We start from the raw sequence: 21571 nt of genomic DNA on the forward strand, positions 1-21571 counted from the left end.
ACTCCCCACATGCTGCCGGGTGCCAGGCTGGATCATTCTTCACTCACTTATTGAACCGCTGTGACCAGTGTGTTCACAGCACAGTATGGGGCTGCAAGCGCAGTGCGCAGTCACATTGCCTGAGGTTTGGATTTGGGCTCTACCGGTTTCCAGTTAGTGACCTTGGGCAAAAGTATTCAACCTCTCTGAGCCTCAGTTTCCTCTGTAAAATGGCAAGAGATATCATGCCAACCTCACATGACTGGGGTCAGGTGAACTGATGGGGTGTGGGGTGTGTATTCAATTGCCCCGTAATGACGACAGCTATAGTAACTGACGACATCAATAGTAATGATGACAGCTCCCTTTATGGAGCAAGTATAAGTGGTATAAGTCCCTGGTTCCTCTGAATCCTCACCAAGACCCCCCAGGGTTCAATTCTGAAATGTCACTTTGCTGGGTGCCTGGCATAAAGTAAACATTCATTATTCCGGATGAAAGGAGTATTGGTTAGAATGAGTCTGGCTTCTGAAAAACAGACCCACTGGTTGGCTGGCCCCAAGGCTTTAGTCCCAGACCTAGCAGGTCCACACCTTCCCTGTCCAGGCCTGGACCCAGTGTCCTCTAGTCTGATGAGAGGGCGACACCTGCTGGTAAAAAGCCGGATGTGCAGCCACAGGTCTCCTTTCTCCTTGAGGGTCTTAAACTCCCTCTGCAGCCTTGTCCTTGGGGCCTTCAGGAGAGTGGAATGGGCATATGTCGCCCAGATTGTACTGCGTCCTCCTCTCTAGTCCAAACCATTGCTCTCCTTTGTCAGGATTAAGACTCAGCCTCCTGTGTCTCTTCCCTGCAGGCAGAAGGCCCGGAGGGATCCTTTTCAAAGGTACGTCTGGCCATGACACTGTCTGCTCACAATTTCCAGTGCTGCCATCTGGGAATAAGATCTAAGATCTAAAGGTCTTGTTGCAGCCTGCCAGGCCTCACCTGATGCAGCTTCTGCCACTTTTCTTTTCTTTTTACTTTTTTGGTTTTTTTTGAGACAGTCTTGCTCTTGCTCTGTCACCCAGGCCAGAGTGCAGTGGCGAGATCTCGGCTCACTGCAACCTCTGCCTTCTAGGTTCAAGCAATTCTCTCACCTCAGCTTCCCAAGTAGCTGGGATTATAGGTGCCCACCACCACACCCAGCTAATTTTTGTATTTTTAGTAGAGACGGGTTTTCGCCAAGTTGGCCAGGCTAGTCTCGAACTCCTGACCTCAGGTGATCTCCCCCCGCCTCCCCCTCCTTGGCCTCCCAAAGTGCTGGGATTACAGGCATGAGCCACCGCGCCTGGCCTCCTGCCACCTTTCTGATCTGTTTGTTTTGTGTGTGTGCATTGCCTGTCTCCCCCAACTAGAGGATAAACTATTTTGTGGCTGGGCCTCATTGTCTTATTCATTGCTCCATCTCATGGTTTAGCCCAAAGCCTGGCATTCAGTGGATGCCCAATAAATACTTGGTGAATAAATGAATGAATGACAATTACCCTAGCCAGACTGAACGACTGGTCCTTCTGCCCAGAGCACTCCCCACTTGCTCCCCCACCCCACCCTTTTGTATAGCTTAGTCACCGGTCAGATCTCATTTTCGGCATCACTTCCTGCAGGAAGTCCTCCCTGATCTCCTCTCTCTAGAGTGGGCTGGTTGTTCTCCAGCATCATTCTGTGTTGCCCTTACTGGTGCACTTCTCAGAAGCTATGGCAACTGTCTGCTTTCTTTCTGGCCTCCCCCACCTGGCTGTGAGCTCCTTGAGGACAGGGTTACATTTATTCTCTGTGTGTCCCCTCTGCCTAGAAGAGACGCTACCAGGATGAGAGGGTATATACCTTACAGTTACAAGCAAGAATATGGGCACCAGACTTGCCTGAGTTCTAATCTCAATGGTACCAGTCTATGGAACTTTGAGTCCATTCTTCAACCTCTCTGGGCCTCAGCTCTCTAATCTATAAAATGGTCACAAATACAGTGCCCATGTTGTTTCTCTGACACAGAGTAAATGGTCAATACCTGTTAAATGTTAGTAGCTAGTATTTGTAGGAACCTAGTAAAATAGTCATTGAATAAATTAATGACCAGATACGGTGGCTCACACCTATAATCCAAGCACTTTGGGAAGCTGAAGCGGGAGGATAGCTTGAGGCCAGGAGTTCAAGACCAGCCTGGGCAGCACAGTGAGACCTCTTCTCTACTAAAGCTCAAAGAAGTCAAGCTGGGCGTAGTGGTGCACCTATAGTCTCAGCTACTCGGGAGGCTGAGGCAGGAGGATCACTTGAGCCCAGGAGTTTGAGGCTGCAGTGAGCTGTGATTGTTCCACTGCACTCCAGCCTGGGTGATAGAGTGAGACTCCGTCTCTAAAATAAATACAGAAAAACCCAGTGATTTTTATCTGGGAGCTTTGAGACTGACTTCCTTAAATAGGTTGCTTTAGGGTTTCTCACAGTGCTGTGCATGTCTTAGACTCACACACACCCTCACAGCCACACCAGTAACTCCACCTCCTGCTCAGGGAACACGATTGCCCTGAAGGGTGAACCTCCTCCCCCCACCTTTTTTTTTTTTTTTTGCTATCCCTAGAGGGCAGCATGAGCCTGGTATGCAGTAGATGCTCAATAAATAATATGTCTTGTTTTCATTCGTTCAAATATGATACTCTATTTTTGAGCACCTCCCTCCCTTTTGAGAAGCCAGGTCCCCTTATTTCCCATCTCAGATCCCCAGGTCCCACCTGGGCTGCCTTCTGGGATGGAGTCTCCTGGAGCCAACTTCCCTGAGCCTCCCAGCCCCCACTGGCATGGCCCTTGAGTCTCCCCATGTGGTATCCCCTGCCTTTGCAGTGACCTACACACTCGCCTCTGAGCCAAGATGGCAGCAAAAAACCCGTTGCCCCTCCCCGTCATGCTGGGGCATTCTGACCACTGCTCTGGCCTGCCCTGGGGTAAGATGACAGCAGGCGGCCCTGGGGAGGGTGGATTTTCTCAGGGCTGGCCCCTTCTCATCTTTTAGATCACACTTTGTTGCCTGCGCAGAGAGGCCCTTACCAAGCACTGCATCAGGAAAGGTCTTCACCCCAATCACTCTCCCTCTAGCATCCTGTTTCAGTTCCTGCAGAGCATTCACCGCGGTTCAAAATCATCTTCTTTATTTATTGGGTTACTTTATTTATTCAGGGTGGGTTCCCTCCACCCCAAAAATACCAGCTCCAGGAAAACCATGGTATCTCCCCAGCACTTTGCAGGGCCTGGCATGTGGAAGATGTACCAGTAATATTTGCTGTATGAATGAATGAGTCTCTTCATGTGCAGGTGCCTTATCCTGCCTCTGCCACTCGACGGATGTTTCAGATGCCCCTTAGCGGATCTAATGATGTTTCCTTGGCTCAAGCACAAAAGACTCCTGCTTAGCTGGGGAAGCAGGGCCAGGCCCTGGGAATTGCAGCCTCTGGGCATCAGAGCCCGGCCCTTCCAGCTAATCGGCCTGCCCACAGACACAAGAGGAGAGGGCTTTCAGTGAGTCCTTGACTGTTCCCCAAGTTGAAGACCTCACAGGCGCAGCCTTCACGGGTTTCCCCTTAGCCTCGGGAACCTCCTGGGGACAGAGCGGGCTGACCGGGAAGGAAGCTGAGGCCACAGCCCCTCTGCAGAGCGGCAGGGGGGCCCTGGCCTGGGCAAGGCATCCCCCACCCATGGGGGTCACCCGAGTCAGATGGGGCCAGTTTTCCCCACAGAACACGATGTAGGTCTTCATTGATGGGGTGACAAGCCCTCGATTGGGACTGGGGGCTTGGGGTGGTGATGGGGTTGCTGCCAGGGAGAGCTGCTTCCCGTGGGTGCAGTCAATAACAAAAGTCAGGTGAGCCGTGGGGACGGTCTTCTGACGGCCAGCCAGCTTCCCACCTAGAAGAGAGGAAAAGACCAAAAGTTAGCACAAGCAGGGGACTTTTCTTTTCCCCTGAGACAGGGTCTCGCTCTGTCGCCCAGGCTGGAGGTCATGGCTCACTGCAGCCTCAGCCTCAGGGGGCTCAACCAATCCTCCCATCTCAGCCCCCTAAGTAGCTGGGACTACAGGCTCATGCCACCATGCCTGGTGAATTTTAAAATCTTTTGTAGAGATGAGGTTTCCCTATGTTGCCCAGGCTGGTCTCAAACTCCTGGACTCAAGAAATCCTTCTGCCTCAGCCCAATCAGTACTGGAATTGCAGGCGTGAGCCACTGCATCCGACCGGGACATGGTTTCCTGAATTCATTTGTTTATTCATTCGATAGGGTTCAACTGAGTTGGTTGATACACCAACAGAGGAGGACAGTCAGGGTTTAAGTGTATGGATTTCAGCATCAGAGAGACCTGAGTTCAAGTCTCCACTTACCATCCATCCATCTGCCTTCCAGGAACACAGAGTCCAACATGTCAGTGCCTCCCAACTTTGCTGTTCCCATGAGCTGCCTGGGGAGCTTGTTAAAATGCAGAGTCTAGTGCAGTGGGGCTGGGGTGGGGCCTGAGACTCGCGTTTCTAACAAGTCCCCAAGGGATGCCAATTCTGCTGGTCCATGGACCATATTATGAAAAGCACAGTCCTCAACCCCAGAGAGGAAAGCCCTGGCCATCTTTCCAGGTGAGGAAACTGAGGCTCAGCCTGCACAAGTGTTGGTGGGTCTCAGGGAGCATCTTGCTACTCTCCCCCTCCCCACATAATCTTGTCCACAGCCTCAGAGAATCCCATCAGTACCTGGTGGCATTTGCCCTGGCAATCCTCCCGCTCAAAGCCCAGCACAGGGTAGAGGGATGGACAAACCAGCCAATAGACTTATCAATGAAGCAGGTGTCTGAGCAATTGTATCTGAATCCAAAGCCTGTGCTCTTAAAAAGGTAACTTTTTGAGTTACCCAAATAACATACACATCCATTCTCTTAGCTACGTGCTGTGAAACACGACATGGGCTCAGAAGGAAGCTTATGTTCTAGTAGGTTGGCTAGCACAGGAAATAAAACGAGCCCGCCCTTGGCTGGAGAATCTCAGCAACCTAAGGGAGGTAGCATGTTTGCCATCAGACCCCCACCCACCCCCAGCTGGTCTTTCTTTTTTTTTTTTTTTTTTTTTTTTGAGGTGGAGTCTCACACTGTTGCTCAGGCCGGAGTGCAGTGGTGCAATCTCAGCTCACTGCAACCTCCGCCTCCTGGGTTCAAGCGATTCTCCTGCCTCAGCCTCCTGAGTAGCTGGGATTATAGGCACCCGCCACCACACCCAGCTAATTTTTTTGTATTTTTAGCAGATATGGGGTTTCACTATGTTGGCCAAGCTGGTCTCCAACTCCTGACCTCATGATCTGCCCGCTTCGGCCTCCCAAAGTGCTGGGATTATAGGCATGAGGCACCGCACCTGGCCCCCAGCTGGTGTTTCTGTGAGGCTGGGGTCCCTTTGCCGCCTCTTACCGGAGCTGGTCTCCAGGCCTGTCTCACGGATGGTGCCTTTGAGGTTGGCTCTCCAGTCCCTGGGGTCTTCTGACGGGGCCATGCGGCTACTTCGGCGCCTGCCTAGCTCTGGCAGGAGAGGAGCTGTCCTAGGCCACTCTTCCAGGATGTGGCTCCCCTACTGCGGGACCAGACCTTTTATACTGACCGGATCCGGATTCTCTGAGTGCATTCCACCAGGAGCCAAAGGAACTGGCCCAGAGCAGTCAGGGGATCGCTTTGATCAACAGGGTTATGTCAACAGGATTATTGTTGGCTCAATGGGAGGCAGGCCTCCTACCAAACAGACCAAACAGACCAAACAGACACTATTTCTACCAAGTGCAGCTGCTTCCTGATTTAGGGTAGGCCTCTGGAACCTTCTCATCCAGCCTCAGTTTCCCAAACCTCAGTCATTATCCAGTGGTTCCACCAGTTTGACTTTTTCCCCTGTCTAAGAACTATATGTAATGCTACTTAATTCACATGTCCTTGAAGTCAGCCAACTGTTTTTACTGAAAAAGAAGTGCACTTGGCCGGGCGTGGTGGCTCACGCCTGTAATCCCAGCACTTTGGGAGGCCAAGGCGGGTGGATCACAAGGTCAGAAGATCAAGACCATCCTGGCTAACACAGTGAAACCCCGTCTCTACTAAAAATACAAAAAATTAGCCGGGCGAGGTGGCGGGCACCTGTACTCCCAGCTACTCCGGAGGTTGAGGCAGGAGAATGGCGTGAACACGGGAGGTGGAGCTTGCAGTGAGCCGAGTTTGCGCCACTGCACTCCAGCCTGGGCGACAGAGCGAGATTCCATCTCAAAAGAAAAAAGAAAAAAAAAAAAAGAAAGAAAGAGAGAGAAGTGCACTTTATTTATATATTTGTTTATTTATTTTGAGACTGAGTTTCGCTCTTCTTGCCCAGGCTGGAGTGCAATGGCACAATCTCAGCTCACCGAAACCTCCACCTCCCAGGTTCAAGTGATTCTCCTGCCTCAACCTCCCGAGTAGCTGGGATTACAGGCATGCACCACCACACCCAGCTAATTTTGTATTTTTAATAGACACAGGGTTTCTCCGTGTTGGTCAGGCTGGTCTCGAACTCCTGACCTCAGGTGATCTGCTTGCCTTGGCCTCCCAAAGGGCTGGGATTACAGGTGTGAGCCACCACGCCTGGCCAGAAGTGCACTTTATTTTAATTTTATTATTATTATTATATTTTGAGATGGAGTCTTGCTCTGTTGCCCAGGCTGAAGCACAGTGGTGTGATCTCAGCTCACTGCAACCTCTGCCTCCTGGGTTCCAGTGATTCTCCTGTGTAAACCACCTAAGTAGCTGGAACTACAGGCGTGTGCCACCACACCTGGCTAATTTTTGTATTTTTTTTTTTTTTTTTTTAGTAGAGATAAGGTTTCATCATGTTGGCCAGGCTGGTCTCAAACTCCTGACCTCAAGTGATCCGCTTGCCTCAGCCTCTCAAAGTGCTGGGATTACAGGTGTGAGCCTCCGCACCTAGCCTATTTTATTTTATATCTGCTACTGGCCCAGATGAAAGAAATGCACTTTAAAAGGAAATTTGGTATTGCTATATTAAATAGAAACAGTATCACTTCCAGAAATAAGAGGTACCTATGCCTGGTGGCCACCAAAGATGTCCACGCCTTAATCCCCAAAGCCTGTGAATATATTACCTTATTTGGCAAAAGGGACTTCGCAGATGTGATTAAGAGTATGAATTTTGAGAAAAGGAGATTATTCTGGATTACGTGGGTGAGCTCAATCTGATCACATGAGTCCTTAAAATTGGAGAACCTCGCCGGGCGTGGTGGCTCACGCCTGTAATCCTAGCACTTTGGGAGGCCAAGGAGGGTGGATCACCTGAGGTCAGGAGTTCGAGACCAGCCTGGCCAACATGGCAAAACCCCGTCTCTACTAAAAATACAAAAATTAGCTGGGCGTGGCGGCACACGCCTGTAATCCCAGCTACTCAGGAGGCTGAGGAAGGAGAATCGCTTGAATCTGGGAGGTGGATGTTGCAATGAGCCAAGATTTCACCACTGCACTCCAGCCTGTGTGATGGGAGCGAGACTCTATCTCAAAAAAAAAAAAAAAAAAAAAAATCGGAGAACCTTTTCTGGCTGGATTAGAGAGATGTGATAACGGAAGAAGGCCAGAGAGATATGAAGTGAGGACTCAACCCTCCCTTGCTGGCTTTGGAGGCGGAGAACGGGGTCCTGAGCCAAGGTATGCCAGTAGCCTCTAGAAGCTGCGAAAGGCAAAGAAAGGGATCCTTCCCTGGAAATTCCAAGAAGAAACCTTCCTGCCAACACCTTGATTTTAATGCAGTGAGACCCACGTTGAACTTCTGACCTACAGAGAAAAAATTTGTGTTGCTTTAAACTCCTAAATTCCGATAATTTATTTAGTATCAATAAAAAACTAACACACTATGCAAATAACAAAGAAAATTTTAAAAATTAAATTTTAGCTAAATTTTGTTGCCTGTGTTACATGACTTAACAAGTAACTGGGTTATTTATATCTTACTACAATGTCTTGCTTCCTTCAGGGTCTCACTGTTGCCCAGGCTGGAGTACAGTGGCACAGTCATGGCTCATTGCAGCCTCGACCTCCCGGCCTCATGCAATCCTCCCACCTCAGCCTCCTGATTAGCTGGGACTACAGGCTCATGCCACCTCACCTGGTTAATTTTTTAAAAAACCTTTTGTAGAGATGGAGGGTCTCACTATGCTGCCCAGGCTGGTCTCGAACTCTTGACTTCAAGCGATCCTCCCATCTCGGCCTCTCAAAGTGCTGAGATTATAGGTGTGAGCCACCGTGCCTGGCCTACAGTTTTTTTTTTTCTTTGAGACGGAGTTTTGCACTTGTCACTCAGGCTGGAGTGCAATGGTGCAATCTCGGCTCACTCCAACCTGCAACCTCCGATTCCCAGGTTCAAGCAATTCTCCTGACTCAGCCTCCCGAGTAGCTGGGATTACAGGTGCCTGCCACCACGCCCAGCTAATTTTTGTATGTTTAGTAGAAATGGAGTTTCACCATGCCGGCCAGGCTGGTCTCCAACTCCTGACTTCAGGAGATACTCCTGCCTTGACCTCCCAAAGTGCTGGAATTACAGGCGTAAGCTGCTGAGCCTGGCCCCACAATTTTTTTAAAGAAGTAACTGGACACGCGTGATAGCAGGCACCTCTGATACCATAGGACAAGAAGGGTACTTTATGTCTGTGGTCTCCTACCCCAAATTTCCTAACGCCAGTCTAAATATGAGAAAAACATTGGACAAATCCAAACTGAGGAACATTCCATAAAATACATGTACAATCCCCAAACTCTCAAGATCATGAAAAACAATGGGAGACAAAAACTGTCACAGACCAGAAGGGACTAAAGAGACATGAAAACTTGCTACAGTGGAGGTATCCTGGATTGCATCTTGAAAAGGGCACTGCAGAAATACTGGTGAAATCTGAATAAAGCCTGGAGTTTAGACGCTAATAATGTACTGATGTTGCTTTCTTAGTTTCGACAAACATTCTATGGTCATGTAATGTGTTGACAATAGGGGAAACTGGATGTGGTGTATACAGCTCTGTACAACCGTTGCAGCTTTTCAATACATTGGAAATTGTTCTAAAATTTACAAATTATTATTGGCCAGGCACGGTAGTTCACGCCTGTAATCCCAGCACTTTGGGAGGCCGAGGCAAGTGGGTCACTTGAGCCCAGGAGTTCTAGGTGAGCCTGGGCAACATGGTGAAACTCCATCTCTACTAAACATACAAAAATTAGCCAGGCTTGGTGGTGCGTGCCACAGTGCACAGTGCACAGCCATAGCTCACTGGAGCCTCAAACTCCTGAGCTCAAGCCATCCTCCTGCCTCAGCCTCCCAAGTAGCTAGGAATACAGGTGCACGCAACTATGTCCAGCTAATTTTAAAAGTTTTTGTAGAGATAGGGTCTCACTATGTTGCCCCGGCTTAAAATTATTATTATTATTATTATTTTTTGAGATGGAGTCACACTCTCTCACCCAGGCTGGAGTGCAGTGGTGCAATCTCGGCTCACTGCAACCTCTGCCTCCTGGGTTCAAGCGATTCTCCTGCCTCAGCCTCCTCAGTAGCTGGGATTATGGGTGCACGCCACTACACCTGACTAATTTTTGTTTATTTTTAGTAGAGACAGGGTTTCACCATGTTGGTCAGGCTGGTCTCGAACTCCTGACCTTGTGCTTAGTCTGCATTTGCCTCCCAAAGTGCTGGGATTACAGGCATGAGCCATCGCACCCAGTCAAAAATTATTTTTTAAACTGCACATAGTGGCTCATGCCTGCAGTCCCAGCACATTGGGAGGCCGAGGCAGGAGGATCACTTGAAGTCAGAAGTTCCTTGCCAGCCTGGGCAACATGGCAAGACCCAGTCTTCACAAAGACTGAGTGGCTTGGCCCTGGTGCAGTCACATAGGTCCCTGCTAGCTGAGCTGAAATTAAAACCCATTCAGGGCCGGGCGCAGTGGCTCATACCTGTAATCCCAACACTTTGGGAGGCCAAGCCAGGTGGATCACCTGAGGTCAGGAGTTCGAGACCAGCCTGACCAACATGGAGAAACCCGGTCTCTACTAAAAATACAAAATTAGCCGGGCGTGGTGGCGCATGCCTATAATCCCAGCTACTCGGGAGGCTGAGGCAGGAGAATCACTTGAACCCGGGAGGCACAGGTTGCAGTGAGCCAAGATCACACAATTGCACTCCAGCCTGGGCAACAAGAGCAAAACTCTGTCTCAAAAATAAATAAATAAATAAATAATAAATAAATAAATAAAACCCATTCAGTCTGACTCCTGCGTGGCTCATCGGGCCTGTGGACTGGACTCTCCTTTTCCCTCCACACCCCATCTGAGCAAATTCAGTCCACGAGCAAATCATGCAGGTGGCACCTTCACAATGATCCTGAGGTGACACTTCTCACCACCTGCCTTCTCCCACCTAGTTTGAGCACCCTTCATCACTTACCTGGACTAACCAGCTGGTCCCCCTCTTCTCCCCAAAGGTGTGATGTGGCCTGTTAACGCCCGAGCCACAGCTGAGCCCTTCTCTGCCCAGGACCCTCTGCTGGCTCCCCAGCTGCTCTGAGTAATAGCTAGAGCTTTGCAGCAGCCGCAGGCCTTTGAAGCTGGGACTTCTCTCCCTGAACTGCCTGCTGCTCTCCCCTGCTCACACCAGGCTGGATGCAAACTTCTCCTCTGGGTCTCAAGCGTACCGATCACGCTCATGCCTCAGGGCCTTTGCAAGAGCCATTCCTGCTGCCCGGAATGCTCTCTGGCCAGAGAGCTGCTTGGCTGACCCATCACCTCCTAAAACCTTGCTCAGACCTTGCCTTGAACTCTTGGCTTCAAGTGATCCTCCCGTCTCGACCTCTCAAAGTGCTGAGATTATAGGCATGAGCCACTGTGCCTGGCCCACATTTTTTTTTCTTTTTTCTTTGAGTCAGAGTTTTGCTCTTGTCACTCTTGTTTCTTGGCCATGCATCTAGAGGGCGTCCAGCGCAGAGTATGTGCTCAATACACAGGTGAAGAAGGACAATCCTCGAGACAGCTGTCCCTCTCCCAGGACCCTGGGAAATGCTGGGGATGGGGAAGATGTTCAGATGTCAAGAGGAATAGGGTCTAGTGTCTGGGCTCTCATTTGAGTGCTCTTCCTGTTCACAGGAGTGGATGGGCTGCACAGTTGGAGCAAAACCGAGATGAGTTTTAAGGGCCACTGAGCATCTTCCCCACTGGCAGTCTTTCCCAGTGTCCTGGGAGATGCACAGCTGTCTCCTGTGTTGTCCTGGATCCCTAGAAGATGGGCCAGGCTTGGAGGTAGAAGGAGAGCTCAGTGGGGAGGGGGCAGAGAAGGGACTGCCCAGATGTGACACATCTGGAGTCTTCAAATCTGCACCAGGACAGATGAGTAGAGCTGCATTTTTCCACCCTGCTCATGTCGGCCTTTTGTGAACTTTGTTTCTGCCCTGTCTGCATTGCCCTTAGGTATTCATTGCAACCAGTTATCACTGGAATAAAAATGGCCATAGGCATTCTGCCCTTCCTTCACCTCTCTCTTCTCCATCCCTTCCTTCTTCCTTCTTCACCTGTGTATTGAGCACATACTCTGTGCTGGACGCCCTCTAGACGCATGGCCAGGGTTGTCCTCATTGACGAGGCAAGATCTGAGCAAGGTTTGTAGGAGGTGATGGGTCAGCCAAGCAGATATCTGGGCAGGGAGCATTCTGGGCAGTGGGAATGGCTTGTGCAAAGGCCCTGAGGCAGGAGCATGATTGGTATGCTTCAGTCCCAGAGGGGAGGTCTGCATCTGACCTGGTGTGAGCAGGGAAGAGCGGCAGGCAGCTCAGGAAGAGAAGTCCCAGGTTCAATGACCTGAGGGCATTGCAAGGCTTTAGTTCTCACTCAGAGGAGCTGGGGAGCCATTGAGCAGTGCAGGAGCCAAACTGAATGGGTTCCAATTTCAGCTCAGCTAGCAGGGAGCTATGTGATTGCACCAGGGCTGAGCCAACCCACCTGTGCATGAGTGACAGCACCTCACGGGTTCCAGAGCTCGCATGTCCATGGTCCAGCTTAGTGCGTGGCACGCCAAGAATACTTTAGAAATGGCAGCTAAGGACTGTCGCCTCAGGAGGGTCTCTTCTCATTTCCAAAGCTGTCTTCTGCTTGGTGAAATGCACACAGACACTGGGCAAGTATGTGTTGAGCTTCTAATCTCTCCCAGACACCGGAGACCCATCCATAGACTGGCCGAGTTCCCTGCCCTTGTGCTGCACTCCCCTTGAGGAGACAGATGATGGGGACATGTAAGGAGCTAAGACATCCTGCGCTGGGAAGGAGGGAAGCAGGGGCTGAGGGATGGAGGCAGCTGGTGGGGGCAGGTGGGGATGGCGGGGATGCCTGGAGCCTGGGACTGGGGCCGGACTCTGCACTGCTCTGCTTGAGGACCTAGCTGGGCTCTGACTCATGAGGGCAGACAGTGGCCAGGGTGAGGCTGGCGCAGTGCAGCCCCTTCCCCACTGCTGAAGACGCTGCCTTTGTGGGGTGGGAGCACAGGCTTTGGGGAGTTGAGAGCCATCCTCATCCTAGAGGTGGTTGTTTCTGGAAGCAAAAATCCAGGGTTTATACTCCTGGAACAGGGGAACCTTGGGGCCTCGCGTCCTCCCCATAACCTTCGCATTGGGCAGCAAAGGCATCTTCCTGTTGAGTCTGAGGGAGAGAGAAGTGGTGTCACTCGCGGTGTCAGCTTTCATCTCACTTAGTCCTCACAGTGGCCCTGTGAGGTAAGGACCATGATCAGCCCAGTTTACAGATGAGGACACTGAGGCTCAGAGAAGTTACATGGTTTGTCCAAAGTGACACACTAAGTGGCTGAATGGGATTGAATCCAGGTCTTTCTGAGACAGCCCAAGCTGTTGATGGAACCCTCTGGCTCACGGATGAGCAGGTAAAGTGAACAAACACTTTAGAATGCTTATCTGGGGGTGGGGGTGCAGGGAATTGAGCCTTCTATGGGGCCCGAAAGATTTACAGTTGTCCCTCGGTGTGTGTAGGGGAATCAGCTTCACCACCTCCCACAAATACCAAAATCCACAGATGTTCAAGTCCTGATATAAAATGGTGCAGTATTTGCATATAGCCTAAGTACATCTTCCAGTAGACTTTAAATCATCTCTAGATTACTTATGCAATCACATGTCAGATAATGATATTTCAGTCCATGCCAGAATGCACATAGGATGGTGGTCCCATAAGATTATAATGGAACTGCCCTATACAGGTGCACCATCTCTAAAAATTGATATCTCAAAAGAGATGGGGTCTTTTTATATTGCCCAGACTAGTCTAGAAGTCCTGGGCTCAAGTGATCCTCCCAGCATGGCCTCCCAAAGTGCTGGGATTGTAGGTATGAACCACCACACTTGGCCAGATGTACCATTTTTTATCATTTATACTGTATTTTTATGATCCTTTTCTGTGTTTAAATACACGAATAGCCACCATTGTTTTTGTTTGTTTGCTTGTTTGTTTGAGACAGAGTTTCACTCTTGTTGCCCAGGTTGGAGTGCAATGGTGCGATCTCGGCTCACTGCAATCTCCGCCTCCCAGGTTCAAGCGATTCTCCTGCCTCAGCCTCCTGAGTATTTGGGATTACAGGTGCCCGTCACCATGCCCAGCTCATTTTTTGTATTTTTAGTAGAGACGGGGTTTCACCGTGTTAGCCAGGCTGGTCTCGATCTCTTGACCTCAGGTGATCCAGCCGCCTCGGCCTCCTAAAGTGCTGGGATTACAGGCATGAGCCACCATGCCCGGCCCACAAATAGCCGCCATTATGTTACCATTGCCTACAGTACTCAGTACGGTAACATGCTGCAGAGGTTTGGAGCCCAGCAGCAACCAGCTCTACTATTCAGCCCAGGTGTGTGTTTGGCTGTAGCCTCTGGAGGAAGCTGAGGAGAAGTGACCTAAAGGCAGAGGGTGCAGTCTGAGGTGGGATCCCAGGACAGGTACAAGAAGTTAGGCAAAAGAGGATGAAATCTGAAAAAATTTCACTATGTTAATATAATTACTGCGTTAATAACTTTAGATAATAGTTAACATTATTATTTAGTTAACAGGATTGCACCCATGATAAATTAATTTTTTTAAAGAGATAAATTCTCACTCTGTCACCTAGGCTGGAGTGCAGTGGTGTGATCATAGCTCACTGCTTCCTGGAACTCTTGGGCTCGAGCAATCCTCCTGCCTCGGCCTCCTGATTAGGTGGGACTATAGGCACATGCCATCATGCCTGGCTAATTTTTTTTACTTTTCTCTAGAGACAGGGCCTACCTGTGTTGCACAGGCTGGTCTCAAACTCCTGGGCTCAAGTGAACCTGCCTCAACCTCTCAAATTGCTGGGATTACAGGTGTGAGCCACCACAGCCAGCCCACATTTCTTAGTTTGGACAAATGTGCCATGGTAATGCAAAATGTCATTACTAGGGGCAGCTGGGTATAAGGTATAGCGTACACTACAGTGTCTTTTCAATTTTTCCGTGTATCTGAAATCATTTCAAAAGTAAACATTTATTTTAAAACATGAAAGTGTTTATCCTTCCATGAGTGTAAAGTACAAAAGACAGGCTCACGGTGTCAACAGAAGTCAGGACACTGGTTGTGGGGCCGGGGGCGCTGGAGGGGCTGGCCATGGTTGGCTTTGTGATCTGGGGGCTGGTGTGTTCCATCTGTGAATGTCTTTCGAGCTGCACACTTACCAGGGATGTAAGTCATGTCTTAATAAATTTTCTTAAGTTTAACACCAAATAAAATGAGAATGAAAAGCTTGTTGGGGTTGTGGGGATTCGGTTGCTTATCCAGCCATGAGCCCTGGCCTAGATGCTTCTAGAAGCCTGGAGTGAACTGAGAACATTCCAAGTGGAGGTGGCAGAGCCAAGGCCCTGAGGTGGGAACACACTGCTGCATGTCTCTAGCTGTGAATGGGGTCCCCTGGTCGGAAGCAGTGCTGTGTGCCCTGCAGGGCCAGCAGGTCCATGTCCACATTATGGGTCAGTGCAGTGAAAGCCAATCTCAGCCCCCTCCGCAGTGTGACCAGCCTGCCAGCAGGTGGCCAGCTGGTCCATCCCAGGGACTGGGTGCGAGTCTTTTGTCAACAGACAGGGCGCTCAGCCATGGTGTCAGCCTAGTGAGCCTTGGTAAGGGCACATGCAGGATGCTGAGCCTCTTCCGTCCCCATGACCATCTCAAGGCCACTTGCTCGGCGGGCGCATCCAGCAGGCGTGGTGGCCGGGAAAGAAGCAGGCTGCATCCACAGGGCATGCCGTTTTGCTCGACTCAGGACCCAGAGCATCCTCCGTAGTAATTCTCTTCGGTGGGAGCACTGGGAACATGAACCACAGATACCTTCCAAGTCTGAGCTGCTGAGGCGAGGGCTGCAGGGCGCCCTGCTGTCAGGAAAGCCTGCACCAGCAGCTGGAAGGCATGTGGTGGGGGCGCCTGCTGCGGCTGCAGCAGTGGCTGCGAGGCTTCGGGATCTTGCCCAGCTTCTGCAAGGTGAATTGTGACAGTGCAGAGCTCCGCAGTGCCAGGGACCCCTGCATGGTCATGCTCGCTGCAGCTGGGAGCCCACCACACCCCTGGTGCCCCTCACTTCCCAGGGCTGGGGTCTAGTCCAGACCCCTCTTGGCTTGGGAATTGTGCCTTGGGAGGGGGACACTGTCCCACAGGTTGGGACAGAGGCCCCAGGCATGCTGCTGGCTGGCCGGGGCTGCGGGGATGCCATGCTCACCTTTCTCTCTCGTGGCCTTAATGGAACTGGCTTCCCCATTGAACGGGATTTTCCGAGGTGTCTGGGGCTGTGGTGCAGCTTGCGGGGTGCCACCCTGACCCCTTCCAGACTTGCCAGTCACTGGCCACCGAGCAGGCCAGACACAGGTGCCACGCTGCAGTCGGGGTATCTCCCGACCTCCCTTTTAGTCCTGATGGGCCTGGGCAGGGCCTGGTTTCGGGGTCCCCATGGGCTTCCTGGGCTAGGCTGTCCCATGGTCCTGGGGTTGTCCAGGACACATTTGGAAGGGACTTGGACCCAGCAGCTCTGTTCAAAATCATAATGGGGGGCAACGAGGGCCCCCCACATCCAAGTTCATAGGGATGGAGCCATGGCATGGAGTTCCACTGGAGGAACCTCCAGGAAACCTGAGGTTCCCCCTGAGCCAGGGCCAGGCTGGGCACACCCTGAGTCCCCGGTGCCCCCAGAGAATGGCCTGCTGCCCTAGGCTCCATGGAAGCCCCCTCGTGCCACTGGGCCTTGGCCTCACAGACAGTCCCATCAGGACAGGGTATGAAAGGACGAGGCACCCATGGAGGGGAAGCTGACCAAACGGGCCACCCATGGCGGGGAAGCTGGCCAAATGGGCCACTGGAACCGAGTTGTTGGGCCAGGAGGGGCCTGCCTGTCCCCCTGCCAGAGGGTCTTCCTCCCAGGTGAAGCCAGCCCAGGCCTGGGTGCCAAGGACCGTTGCTCGGGTTTGGCTGAAAGAGAAACAGACGTGGTCAGCATCTCCAGTGAGCCCACGCAGTCCTTTCTTGGCCGGGCTCCACCTGCCTGGGTCTCTGGAGTCCTCAGGGTCTCTGTGTAGCCCCTGTGGTCTGACACGGAGGACACACCTGCAGGCTGCTGGTCCCAGAGGGAGGAGTCTGTGCCTCCTGTGGTGGGAAGCTGTCGGGGTACAGCAGGTGGCTCCTGGGACTGCCCTCCCCCAGGGTTCAGGCTGGCTGGGGGCTTCCTGCCCCATGCTGTCATCCCAGGACTGTTGGGCCTGGGATACAGCCTCCAGTCAGAGCTCAGGTGGGAGGGGCCTTGGCTGTCACCCAGTCCCCTTGCCACCTCACATGGAGACCTGTTTCCACAGTGGGTGAGAGAGCCCAGATACAGAGCCCCCTCTGCCCTCCTGGGCTGCCCAGTCCATGCCAGGACTGACTGTTCCCACACCTGGCTGAACTCTTGGCTCTGGCTCTGGGCCAGGGGTCCCCCCTGTGCCCACCCCCTAAACGCTCTGGTGGGGGATCAGGGACATAGATTCCCTTGTCTCCCTGGCTCAAGGCTTGTTGTCCTGGCACCCTTGGAGGGGTGTTCAGGAGTGAGGGGCCTCTGCTGCTCTCTGAGGCTGTCAGTGCTTGCAGGGAGGGGTGGGGAGTCCCACAGATGGATCTGGTTCCTCCAATGACCCTGAGGGCCCTTTGAGGGGTAGAGTGGGACATGGCGGAAAGTGGGAGGGGGCTTGTTGGAGAGTCTTGCCCACATCCCCCTCCTGCTTGCACAGCACGTCCGGTACACACAAACTGACCACCTGCCCTGAGGACCCAGGGGCCTATTGTACTTTCTTAGAGTCCAGGAGGAAGAGGAGGAAGAAAAGGCGAAGAGGAAGGCCCAAGTAGTAGTGTTGGAGGTCCTGGGCACTCCCCAACTACTGACTGCCCCAGGGGGTGACTTGGGAGGGGACCTGGTGCTGCAGGCCACCTGGGGGTGGCAGGTCCCCAGGCTTCCTTGTTTCCTCATAGAGGCCCAAGGGTGTCTGAGAACTGCATCATCATCCAGGGCCCAGGTATGGGAAAACTGGTCCTGAAAACATGCCCACGGCCACACCTGGACATCTTCATGAGGTGCTCTAGGGACAGGGTGGGCATCAGGCTAGGAGTGTTCCCTGGGAGGGGTCAGAGCCCATACCCCATTGCTACCTCAGCATCTCCCACTGGGGAATGCCGGATCCCTTTGTGGCCACCCCAGGGGTCCAGATGTGCACAGGAGGCTGTGGCTAGGGGGCAGCCTGAGCAGGGAAGTGCTCACCACACTCCTGACTTTCATCTGGGTCATGTGGGGGATGGGCTCCCACAGGAGGGGGTATGTCACTGTTCCCTGCCCAGCCCACCCAGCCAGACCTCCCTCTGGGCCAGAGAAGAGGATCATGGGGACAGTGTGAGGAAGCTGCCACCGGGCCAGTCAGGGTCTGACCCCTGTGCTCCCCAGACCCCACTGGGCACACATGGACTTACTCCTCTGAACCTTAAAGGCAGTGCATGCCATTGGCGTCGACACCTGTTTCCCTTCTAGCAAATACACGTCCCAAAGGCTCAGGGTGAGCCCGAGAGAGATCTGTGGGGACAGCAGGTGTGGGAGGACCTGGCCCTTCCAGGCTGGGGGCTGGTGGCTCGAGCCGGGCCCACTGGGGCTTCAGTCCCCCAGTCACTGACCCTTCCCATGAGGGTCATCAGACCCCTTCAGGAGGCTGGGTCAGACAAGGTCTTGCAGCTCCTCATGGGGGAGCACTCATTTCAGTGGGGATGTGGCTTCTGGAGAGAGGGGCTTCCCCAGGACTTGAGGCTTCCTTGGGCCCTCCCAAGTGGGTCCTGGCCCAGTCTGCCCATGAGGCTGGGCCTGAGTCCCAGCCTCTGCCGTGGGATGACTCCTCTTGGGCAGAGGGCTTTGCTTGTGTGTCCTGCAGATATCTGCCTGTGCCTCCTGTGTGCTGGGGGTGAACCGGACCCCTGGGCGAAGAGCAGGGCCCTGCAGGGCAAGGAGGGTCCCTGAGCCAGGGTCTCCCTGTGCCCCCTTACCCCATCGATCAAGCTCCAAAGCAACCAACCTAATGAGGAACCCTGAACGCATAGCCCTTCCTTGCCCTGATGGGAGGAACAGAGGTGCTCAGGTCCCTCTGGGCTGCCCTAAAAACCTCCCTCTTCCAGGGCCCTCTGAAGACCCTTCCCCAGGTGCAGAACACTGGGTGGTGTCCAGGGCTCCTTACACCTTCCCCTCCCCACACTCCTGGTGGACACACTGTCCTTAGCCCTGCTCTGTGGGAACTGGCCCCAGTCCCCGTGCCTCTGTCTCCTCCAGGGCAGGAAAGGAAACCCAGCTCCAAATCCATGGAGAACCCCACGTCCCAGGTCAGGCCCTGGCTAGAACTCACCCTCTCACCAGCCCCATGAGGGTCTCCAGCCCCTGGCTCCTCCGGCCCCACAGGATGCAGGGCCACTGGGGAAGAGCTGGGGGGACCATAAACTCACTGCGTGCCTCGTGGTCTTGGGGTATGGTGTGGGTGCCACATGCTCCTGGTGGTGTTGGAGGCCCTGGACCCTTGCGCTATCTGGGCTGTGGAATCCTGAGAAGCCCCCAGCCCATCATGAAATCAGCCTGCTCCCAAGATGTGGAACCATCAGCTGGAAGAGCTGGACAGCTGCAGAGGCCCCTGAACCCTGAGGTCTCCCACCCACTCATCTGGGGACCCCACCATGCGGCCTTGGCCCTGGGGAGGAGGGGTGGGAATATCCCCTGGAGCCTGGCTGGAGGCCTCCTGGGCCAGGGTGCTGGGAGGGCAAGCCTGACTTTGAGGCCACAACAGAGGGTGGGTGCTGGGCTTCATGGTGGTCTCCTAGAAGTGGGGTCGGGCCAGGGGACACAGGATGGGGAGATGTTGCCATCAGGGCTTTATCGGCCCATCTGTGGGTACCAAGGGCAGCTGGAGGGCAGGACCCTCAGGGAGGGGAGAGTCAGCTGTACAGCATCAGAGCCAGAGGGCGTTGCTCTAGGACACAGAGGGTGGCCACGGGGATGATGAGATGCCCTCTGCTGATGGGGGTGAAAGGCATCTGACTCAGGATCTGGGGGTCCCGGTTCAGCCCCGGGACCCTCAACAGAGACATCCTAAAGGCTCCAAACAAGCTGGCAACACAAGGAAGGTGCCTTCACGGAAAGTTGAGATCACCTGCCCAGGGTGGCCGTCCCCGGGTCTGGCTGCGTGAGGCCCTGGGGGCAGCTGTCCACCCACCCTGCAGGGAGTGCCTCTCACCAGCCAGCATCTGGGCCAGTGCCCAGAATACGTCCTCCTCAAGCAGATAAAGGAGGAACAAGGCGGCGATGTGGCTCAGGTCCCTGCAGTAGTCTGCCTCCTGAGAGAGCCAGAGTTATGGTGGAAAGACATCACCTGGGAGGGCTGAGGTCACCTGGGAAGATTGATGTCATCGGAGAGGGCAGAGGTGACTGGGGAAACTTCCTTTGAAGAAGAGGCTTCCTCAGGATGCAAATTCATTTTGTGACAAGAACCATGTCCATCAGGCATTTCAGCAACTTGTCCAAAATGTCTCCTGAGAGCACTTGTCCTGTGTGCGACACTGCCAAGCTTTGGAGCCCAGTGGTTGCCCTTAGTTCCTGGATCCAGAGAGACTTATGGAGCCTGTGCCTGGGGCTTTCTAGAGGTGGAGGCGGTGGGGTGGGGGGAAGGGCAGGAGAGGAGGCCTTGCATGGCAGAGTGCAGGGCAGGAAGCCAGCCAGGGACCCATTTGCAGTGACTGCTCCCATCCCCATGCTGACCTCCAAACCCACCCTTACCCCACCCTGGCTCAGGGTCGGGCCTGGGCAGGTGTCCTCTGCTTTGGCCTCAGCAGATCACAAGGAGGAAGCCAGCAGCCCGGCGGGTGCACCACTTGAGCCAATGGTGACCTACAACTTCTGCTTCATGGAGCATGGGGCACCCGCCCAGGAAAGCCCAGGAACACCCCACACCCCTGACCTTGAGGGCACAGGGAGGTGGGGGACCAAGGTCCTGCAGCCCTGTGCATGTGTCCTGAAAGGTGGTCTAGGAGTCCTGTGTGCACCTGTCCAGGGGGGCCCAGAAGCCTGAACAGTGGCAGGGAGGGAGACAAGGAGGGAGAGAGAAGTGGAGAAGAAGGAGAGAGAAAGAGAGATGGGAAGAAGGGAGTGAGATCAAGAGAGAGGAAGAGAGATGGGGACAGAGACAGATGAGGCTGAGAGGACGAGGGAGAGAGAGACACAAAAGGCAAAGAGAGAGACAGGGAGAGAGAGGTTCATGAGTAGGAGTTCAGGTCACTCTTGATCCCAGTTCCCAATGCAAACTTAGGTTGCTATCACCTAACCATACATGCAATAAAGTCTTCTGCCTGCTGCTTATAGCCCCCAAGAACCCCTTCTCCTGGAGAATAAAATATTTTTTCTTTTTTTTTTTTTGAGACAGAGTCTCGCTCTGTTGCCCAGGCTGGAGTGCAGTGGTGAGATCTTGGCTCACTGCAACCTCCGCCTCCCAGGCTCAAGCGATTCTCCGCCTCAGCCTCCCGAGTAGCTGGGATTACAGGCGCCTGCCACCGCGCCCAACTAGTTTTTGTATTTTTAGTAGAGAGAGGTTTCATCATGTTGGCCAGGCTGCTCTCGAACTCCTGGCCTCAGGTGATCCACCCACCTCGGCCTCCCAAAGTGCTGGGATTAGGAGTGAGCTACCATGCCCGGATGAATAAAACCTTTGACGGCTGCCCTTCCTCACTGGATTTTGGTTGTGTCTTCTGATAAACCATGATGATGTCTCTTTGTAGGAATGGTATTGATAAAGAGCCAGATTTGAGGAGGAGTGTAACATGAGGCTTTCCAAACCATTCTCAGCTAAAAGTTTTTAAATTACAGTTTTAAACTCTTTAGTAGTTGGATCACTGGCATCATCGATGCTGATGCTAGCTCCCTTTCCTTTCTTTGATTCATTGTTTGAATCTTTTGAGGAT

General features: G+C 53.0%; 2 protein-coding genes and 1 pseudogene across 2 annotated transcripts; all 3 read right to left on the minus strand.

Moving 5' to 3' along the window:
* Positions 1-3148: 3148 nt before the first annotated feature.
* SRARP (steroid receptor associated and regulated protein) lies at positions 3149-5593 on the minus strand. The gene is made up of 2 exons (XM_004024732.4): positions 5444-5593; positions 3149-3909 (listed from the first exon to the last, which is right to left on the minus strand). Exons 1-2 carry the CDS (start codon positions 5523-5525, stop codon positions 3482-3484), a joined length of 510 nt encoding a protein of 169 aa, XP_004024781.1. The 5' UTR covers positions 5526-5593; the 3' UTR covers positions 3149-3481.
* Positions 5594-12631: 7038 nt separating this feature from the next.
* On the minus strand, positions 12632-17695 carry LOC115931404 (TBC1 domain family member 3B-like; annotated as a pseudogene).
* A 313-nt stretch (positions 17696-18008) lies between these two features.
* LOC134759231 (TBC1 domain family member 3K-like) lies at positions 18009-21370 on the minus strand. The gene is made up of 4 exons (XM_063710336.1): positions 21317-21370; positions 19834-19954; positions 19073-19167; positions 18009-18161 (listed from the first exon to the last, which is right to left on the minus strand). The coding sequence occupies exons 1-4, from the start codon at positions 21368-21370 to the stop codon at positions 18009-18011; spliced, it is 423 nt and encodes a 140-aa protein (XP_063566406.1).
* Between the last annotated feature and the right edge of the window lie 201 nt (positions 21371-21571).

The sequence above is a fragment of the Gorilla gorilla genome, chromosome 1, assembly GCF_029281585.2.
Source record: "Gorilla gorilla gorilla isolate KB3781 chromosome 1, NHGRI_mGorGor1-v2.1_pri, whole genome shotgun sequence".
NCBI lineage: Eukaryota > Metazoa > Chordata > Mammalia > Primates > Hominidae > Gorilla > Gorilla gorilla.